The sequence below is a fragment of the Perca fluviatilis genome, chromosome 10, assembly GCF_010015445.1.
Source record: "Perca fluviatilis chromosome 10, GENO_Pfluv_1.0, whole genome shotgun sequence".
Lineage (NCBI taxonomy): Eukaryota > Metazoa > Chordata > Actinopteri > Perciformes > Percidae > Perca > Perca fluviatilis.
This window is the reverse complement of record NC_053121.1, coordinates 32,428,625-32,437,031: the sequence shown is the minus strand read 5'-3', so window position 1 is coordinate 32,437,031 and position 8,407 is coordinate 32,428,625. Positions and strand designations below refer to the sequence as shown.

At 38.2% G+C, this 8,407-nt stretch overlaps 1 protein-coding gene across 1 annotated transcript; it reads left to right on the top strand.

Annotated features, from left to right (window-relative positions):
* The first annotated feature begins 219 nt into the window (after positions 1 to 219).
* Positions 220 to 7,786, top strand: LOC120567032 (C-type lectin domain family 4 member M-like). The gene is made up of 7 exons (XM_039813818.1): positions 220 to 328; positions 843 to 918; positions 2,326 to 2,484; positions 3,124 to 3,426; positions 3,540 to 3,682; positions 4,412 to 4,521; positions 6,885 to 7,786. The coding sequence occupies exons 1-7, from the start codon at positions 296 to 298 to the stop codon at positions 7,018 to 7,020; spliced, it is 960 nt and encodes a 319-aa protein (XP_039669752.1). The 5' UTR covers positions 220 to 295; the 3' UTR covers positions 7,021 to 7,786.
* Positions 7,787 to 8,407: the final 621 nt, after the last annotated feature.

Genomic DNA, 8,407 nt, shown 5'->3' with positions numbered 1-8,407 from the left:
CTGGAGCCTAAGAGGAAGGAGAAAAACAGAAACACCTCTCTGTGACAGCTAAACTTAGCTGTGGAATTCCCGTTTCAGTTGCCGTAAATAATTTTGGCCGCAACTTAAATCTGATCCTAAAATGTAAACAGAGAATGTGGACACAAACCAATCAGAGTTACGATTAAACATGTGATGACATGTGCAAAAAGAGCATCCTGTTTTCTGCGCAATAAATAACGTTGCATTAACATTCATTTTTGCTGTGATTGTTATAAATCAGTGGCAGCATCTTCACGTGAATGCAGTCATATTGATGCTGACTTCTTTTTACTTTCTCAGATCCAAGGTAGGTGCATATAGATTAATAAATACTATTATCATTGCTATAGGTAAATGTTTTGTGGATTCAACTAACTCTAATTCACTTTCACTCCAGTTTTATTTTAAGCGCTTATTGCAGATTATTATTTCCGTAAAACTAAATGATCTCATTCAAATTTAAATACTTGAATTATCTCATGCAAGCTTAATTTTGTGCTTGCTCCAAAAGCAAACCACAAATGAGATTATAGATTTTGGTTTTATCCTGGCAAATAATGTAAAAGCTTCTTCATTTAACCAGCAATGCTTTTATTAATTAAGCAGGAGTTTAATTTAAATGTCATATCTGACTAGACTCCATACTTATAATAAATATAACAATTGTTCAAGCACAAGTAAGCACAAATAATTGATTGGAGCATACATATAAATACAGATTCAAAAAGGTTGTGAAAAGGTCTTAAGGACTAACTTTTTATGTCTATGAAAGTGTACAGTATTTGTGGCTTTACAAAGATGTCAAAATGTTTCCTCTACAGGAAACCATAATCAGAATGGATTTAATGGAAATGGATGAGGACACATCACTCACAAAGGACGGCCTCGCTATCGAAGGTACAGTATCAGCCGCAAAACACATGGACAGACAGAATATTAGGAAAAATATGTTTGCCGTTAAGAACTTATTGTTTATAATAAAGTCATTTCTAGGAGACCAGCTTGAAAGTTGAGACGCAGCGATGATGTCTATCACTAAATGAACCAATTGTCTGATTTTAACGCTTTAATATGGTGGCAATCTACTAATAAGGGGAACACCATTTGACTGTAAAGTGATAGAAGATGTTTTTAAGATAACTGCACATTAAAGCTGTAGTGCGTAGTTTCTGTCACCCCCATGAGGAATTCTAAGTAATGACAACAAAACATGATACAAGCCTTCCGTGATCGCGATTCACCCACACCCCTCCACGCAGTTGCTAGTAGCCAAGGAGGACACGGAGGATTAAAAAAACATGATGGACTCTCAATAATATAAAAAAAGTTACGCACTAAAGCTTTAAAGTCCAACTGAAATTAAATGTAGTCTCCTTTAGGGATGCACCAAATCTAGATTTTTGGGGTTCAGGCGAATACCAAATCCACTGGTTAAAATTCTGCCGAATCCGAAACCGAATACCGAATCCTACTCCCATCCTCAGTCCATGGTCTGGTTAACACAAGTTTTTAGCTGTGACTGTCCTTCATTTGCCATACCTGAAGTTGCTGCATTTTGGCTGCTGTCTGTAGATTCCTTCATGCACAACTCGTATTCTTTCGGATGTTTCATAGGCAAATGTTTTAACAGCGGCCATGTTGTGCATTGTTTAGGGTCCTTGCCACCACGAGACAAATCAGCATTGCAAATTGAACATGTAGCTCGACTTGAATCGCCTTCTTTTTACTGAAAGTACTGCCAAACAACACTTTTTTCACTTTTTCATTTTCACTTTCTCACAGCCTCATTGAACGGTCCAACTATGTAAACACCTTCCTGTTGTCAACGGCGGCGTCATTATGTCGAACAGCGTAGCGCGCGTAGTGCAAGCGTAGGGTTTCGGTCCGGTGGAAAAAAATTCTAAGGTTCGGCAGAAACCGAAGCCCAATATTCGGCTGAATCCGAAGCCGAATCCTGGATTCGGTGCATCCCTAGTCTCCTTTGAGAAAAATTCATAAACCAAAAGGAAGACATTTTTTATTTATTTTTTTCATGACCTATTGCATTAATTCGACAAAATATCCTTCTACGTAGATGGAGACCTTATTTTGATGCAGCCAATCAAATGTGACATAAAGCAGAATGCGTCAGTGTTCTATCATAGCTTTGGCTGCTCAGCTGAAGCCCATCAAACAGCATGTAAAGGAACCTGCAAATGTCTGGTATGGTCCTTACTCTTCAGTACCAACTAACTAATGACACGCTGTCTGCCAATGAAATGTAGGCGTCAGCACAAGTTTGTTTACTTTGTTTCTCGTTCACAGGCACCGACATGCCCCTCCAGCCAGCTGAGAGAAAAAGGATTTTGCCTTTTGATTTAGTGGATTTTCGGAGAATAAAGCTGTCCTATAGGTGTGCGACTGTGTGTCTTGGATTACTGTGTGCTGTCCTGTTGGTTGGTACCACAGGACAGCTTATTTACCGTAAGTGATTTATTTGTTGTCTCTGAAAATATGAATGATTTATTTCACTACTGCCAACTGGCCTTGAATGTTCGAAGCCAGGTGATGTTGTAAACAATCATACAAAATAAAAGGAGAGGAAAAACGATAATATTTTCATAATCCAAATCTAAGCAGATATAACTTTTTTAATACTAAGGTAAAACTATGGCTTAAACAGAGGCAAATTTGCGAACACTAAGTCACATGTTTCACTGTTCATTCTTAGTCGTTATTTTAGTAAATGTTTTTACTTCTTATCCTGTCTGTTCTTAGTCTGCCTGTCTGTGTTCGTTTTACTGTTGGTTTTTATGAATTTATGTGACTGTTTGCTTTAATTGTCAGCTTTTAACCATCTAGGTTGACGCCTCAGTCTGTTGTATCGTTCGTCTTTATACATGAACTGTATGTGGCTGCTGGTCCATGTTTGCTTTACTTTGTTAGTTTGTCGATTTTATTGTGTTTTACCATGTGTGTCATTTCAAAAAGCCTAACCAGGGACAAGTCCCACATACATTGCATTGGACTGCACTTCAGATGTAACAATGCCTATATGTATTGTCCCTGACAAATAAACTGATAAAATAAATAAATGAAATATGTTAAATTTCTTTTATTCAGATGCCAGCCGTCGCACGTCAGACAACACTCAAAGAAATCGACTACAGAGCAGCCATGATGCTCTAACTGCAGAGAGGAAACAGTTGGAGGCCACACTGAGTCACCTGACTAAAGAAAAAGACCAGTTGCAGCAAACATGCAATACATTGAATATGACTAAAAATGACCTTCAGACCATCTACAACTCATTGGAAAATTATAAAAATAAGTTACATAGCGAATACATTGATTTAGCAAGAGGTTGCCTTGAGATAGCCAAAGAGTACAAGAACAAGATGGTGAAGACGGCAGTTCAAATAAGAAGTAAGATGTTTCTCATAAAAGTTGAATTAATCATTTGGTATACAGTTCTAATTGGTGTTTTTCTGTAATCTTAACCTTTCTGTGATACTTTGTCCCTCTCCTTCAATTTTCAGGCATGCCCTGTCAAACAGGCTGGAGGAAGTTCGGTGACAGCTGTTACATTGTTTCAACTGAGAAGACAAACTGGACATCAAGCAGAGAGGCCTGCTTTGCAGTGGGAGCAGATCTGGTTGTCATAAACAGCAGACGTGAACAGGTGAGAACGAAAGAAAGAAAGAATGAACTAGGAGACATAAAAAAAATTTGCTTTCTTGGAGAATTAATTAAATAGTTTGACTGAAAGAATTTTGCACATCTATGTTTCAATCATTCCTGTCTTCCCTATGTGCTACACTAACAGCCACTTGTTCTTTGGCTCGGGGGTGTGTGTACTGTGCTAAAGACTGTGTGCTACTTTTTTAGTATATGTGGTGGTGAACTAACACAGCTAACACAGCTGCAACAAGAGTCTGTCGATGCGCAGCAGCCAATGCGCAGCAGCTCGTTCTTCGTCTCAGTGCGGAGGGAACTGCTTATTTTTCTCAGGATTTTGAAACCTAATTTGATATACTTCCCAATTTTTTTGGCATTCAGATTTGGCTGGGTGGTTAATAACACATTTCCTGTGGTGTCAAAGACACATTTATTTTTGCTTTATCGGGACTTTAAGTATGTTTGTGTCAGGATGCAAACAAGAAGAAAAAAACATTTCTGGCTGAATGGAGGAACCAAAGGCGAATTGATTCATAGTTGTCTGCCTATCTATGAGGAAAAAAAATTTCAGAGATTATTATTTATCTTTCAATCATTCCTGTCTTCTCTATGTGCTACACATGTGCTTGAATTTCCCCTTGGGGATCAATAAAGTATCTATCTATCTATCTATCTATCTATCTATCTATATATCTATCTATCTATCTATCTATCTATCTATCTACACTAACAGGCATTTGTCAACAGGTTACTGGAATCAGGCCAAAATGCCTGGATTGGTCTGACTGACCGTCTTAAAGAGGGGACTTGGATGTGGGTGGATGGGACTCCAGTCACCACAACGTAAGTTTTAACTGCCAGAGTGTGAAATATCTGACAGGAGCAGGATATTAGATGTCACAACAATTGGACGTTTCCTTAAAGTGCTCATATTATGCTCATTTTCAGGTTCATAATTGTACCAGAATAGGTTTACATGGTTTAATTTTCAAAAAACACCATTTTTTTATTTGTAGTTTATTTAAATAGGGACAAATACAAAAAAAAACATAGATTATTACATAAATAACAATCCGATGCCTGTATCACAGTGTTTGTAGCCAAGGCTAATTCGCAACACCTGTCCCTAGGAGGGCTTTTAACAGTTCAAATAATAGAAGAAATCTAATTTTTACAATGAATACAATAAAATGTCCAAAAAAAAAATAATAACAGTTAACAGCAATAAAAATAAGTGTAGTAAATAAACACATTAACTCGGACTCACACAGATGCATACCTCACAAACACTCAGCTATGTATTTCATATGGCATGATCACACTGCTGCTGCTGTAATAACCATGCTTTTACTAATTTTTTAAAGGTGGACAATTTAAGTATAGCCTTTATATTTGTAGGGAGCCAGTTCCACAGTTTGGCTCCCTTCACGGAAAAAACATCATAAAAAACATCAAACACCATATTTTTGTTGTACTGCACCTTGCTGCAGCTCCTCTTTTCACCCTATGTGTTCAGGTCTCTGTTTTAGCCACAGAGTGAGACCTCTAAACTTATTGAAGGTCTTTGTTGTCAGTCGCACATGCGCAGCAGCTAGATAAGGATTACATGAGCTAGCTAGCTGTTTCTCCGACTTCGGCCTGTACAAGGCAGGATTAGCCGGGAGACTTCTTCTAAACGAGAGCGCACTTCCAACTTTGCGTGGAATACCTGCAGAACAGGGACATGTATGTAGTTCTATACAATTTATTTTGTAGATTAGGGTGAATTTGTGTTTTGCCAGTGAGAACGAGCTAGCATGCTAACGGTTAGCCCCCTAGGCCCCTCGTTTCGGCTAGTGACGTAGCAAGCCAGATTTTGAACATCTCACCCAGAGACTGAAGGCAGGACACATTCAGAAACCGTATCTCACTCAAAACAGCATGGATGGGGTTTTTTCAAAGTTTGTATGCATGTGGAAGCACCAGAGACACAAAATAACACCCCAAATCCAAGGAAAAGTGATTTTTTTTAGTTAATGATCTTTTCCTTTACTGTATTAAGTTACTCTGCAGCTCTTTAATATTCCATTTCTATCAATGTTTATATGATTGAATTGTGTTTTTGAAAGCATGTCAGTAACTGAAAAAACAGACAACAAAACAGATTTATATCTACAAGGATTTTAACCTTGTATTTTCAGTAATAACAATTCAGTAATAGAAGAAAACATGGAGGTAGGTTTTGAATGCCACAAAGTACAGCACATTCAGCTCAAAGATCTGGTCCACTCAGTCAGGAGGTGATGCACTGTCAAGCCCTGTTGAGACCTTTCTGCATCCACATAGACATTTTGTTTTAGCAATATTTATTATCTTGTGTTTTAAAACACGCAGGGGTTGTGTATATGAGAGCGTTTCAGTATTGCGTGTGAGAGCATTTTAGTAGTGTTAATGAGAGCGTTTCAGTTGTGTGTGTGTGAGGTTTCAGTATAGTATGTGAGAGTATAATTTTTCACCAGTGTGTATGAAAGCATTTCAGTAGAGTGTGTGAGCGCATTTCACATGTATGTGTGTGAGGTAATTGTGAATAATATCCCAGATGGCCCCTCGTACTCTAGTACTACTTCTATTTAGATGAGACTTAAAGTGTTCACATTGTGCTTTTTGGCTTTTTCCCTTTCCTTTATTGTGTTATATATCTTTTTTGTGCACGTTATAGGTTTACAAAGTGAAAAAGCCCTGCTCCAAACAGCTCTATTGTAGTCCAGCCTTTACTTCGGTGATGACCGTGCGTCACTTTGTAAACCACGTTATAATGCTCGCCTAGCTGCTAGCGTGGCACGCCCTCATACTCTGCTTCTGACTGGCTAGTAGTCCTTACCTAGCTACTGCGCATGTGCTACTCCCAACGAAGTGCGATGCATCACTCTGTAGCTAAAACAGAGAGCTCAACACACAGGGTGAAAAGAGGAGCTGCAGCAATGTGCAGTACAACAAAAATATGGTGTTTTTTGAAAATTAAACCATGTTAACCTATTCTGATATAACCTCTAAATACAATTATAAACCTGAAAATGAGCATAATATGAGCACTTTAAATCAAAATAAAAATTGGGTTACAATCCTTTCAATCACAGTTTGGGTCAGAAACTAAAGGTCAGAGCAGTTGAGAAACAGACAGTGGGTGCTGTAAAAAGTATTCATGTCTCCGTTATCTTGTATATCAGGATCTGGGGGGACGACCAGCCCAACAGCTACAATGGGAACCAGGACTGTGGAGAAAGTGTGCAAAGATCATCGGGAGTGGGAGATTGGAACGATGATGCTTGTTCTGCTGATCAGAGCTTTATCTGTGAGCAATAAGAGCACAACTATTTACACAGTTAAGCATGGTGTGTGGCTCTAAACCGTGGTTCTAATATATATATATATATTTTTTATGTTTAAGTCTCGTGATATTCTATGTCTGTGTATTGTCTACAAACCCCATGAAAAGACCAAAACCAACAGTGATTTGATGCTACTACCAAGTGTTTTCCTTCATTATCATGAAAACAGAAAATGTAGTTTATTTTAAGTCAATGTCACGTACCAGCCTGATCTCGCAGAAATATGTGGAATGACCACGCCATGTCATCACACTGCATCACATGGTGGTGGCACCTGTTAAAATTACGTCCCCACAAATGCCTTTCAAATGCCGTGATTAATTTGTCAGGAAACATACAGAAATGACCTGTGCACCCACTGTTATACATTTCTTTCAAAATCATCATATTTTTAGTTGCAGAGAGCCAAATCATACTATATTGATTTTTTTGTTTTTGTTTTCATGATTTTAGACATATATACTTTAATGCAAATATGTCTATTAATGCAATTAATGCAATTGTACTATTTAGCTGATTATTATTGTTTAATGTAATGGAATATGAATTGCTTTGTTTACTTTGTTGTTTTTTGTTTGTACAAACACAGATCTTTCTATCACTGTCTCTATGCTACAGTATTTTATGGCTTTCGGCATAGCTTTGTATTTTTTTTAGATGTGCATGCAAATTGTTACCTGTTGGATTGATCTATTAACACTTACTCCCCCTTTAATAAAATAAGCTTTTGTTGCAGAAAATCATTTCCTTTCTCCTTTGTACGGTGGCCGACAGGGGCAAACGCACTGCAACTTAATGAAACACACGCAAATAGACCAAAAACAAGCAAATTAAGAAAACATCTTCATAAATTTGACAACACATGCACAGCATTAGGGCAAACGTGCTGCAAATACACACAGCACAACCAAATACACAAACGCGCTGCAAATACAGAAACGATGCAAAAAGAAAAGCACACAAACTCCGAAAACAGAAACGATGCTAAAGAAAAGCACACAAACCCCCCCCCCCGCTGCATCCAGATTTCACAACTGAAGTTCTCCAGGTCTCTAAGGGGAGCGCTAAGTGGAACAGCTTGATTTTCGACCCCACGGTGCAACGTTTCCGTTTTCGGAGTTTGTGTGCTTTCCTTTTTGCATCGTTTCTGTATTTGCAGCACGTTTGTGTATTTGGTTGTGATGTGTGTATTTGCAGCGCGTTCGCTAAATGCAGTGCATGTGTTGTCAAATTAATGAAGATGTTTTCTTAATTTGCTTGTGTTTTGTCTATTTGCGTGTGTTTCATTAAGTTGCAGTGCGTTTGCCCCTGTCGGCCACCGTACCTTTGCCATGTGCAGACTCACACAACAATCAGGGTAC

Excerpts from the sequence above, each read along its gene's own strand:
- LOC120567032 (XM_039813818.1), top strand. The coding sequence starts at position 296 with ATGCTGACTTCTTTTTACTTTCTCAGATCCAAG. Across the intron at positions 329-842 it reads TTTACTTTCTCAGATCCAAG|GAAACCATAATCAGAATGGA; the intron begins GTAGGTGCATAT and ends TTTCCTCTACAG. Across the intron at positions 3,427-3,539 it reads GACGGCAGTTCAAATAAGAA|GCATGCCCTGTCAAACAGGC; the intron begins GTAAGATGTTTC and ends TTCAATTTTCAG.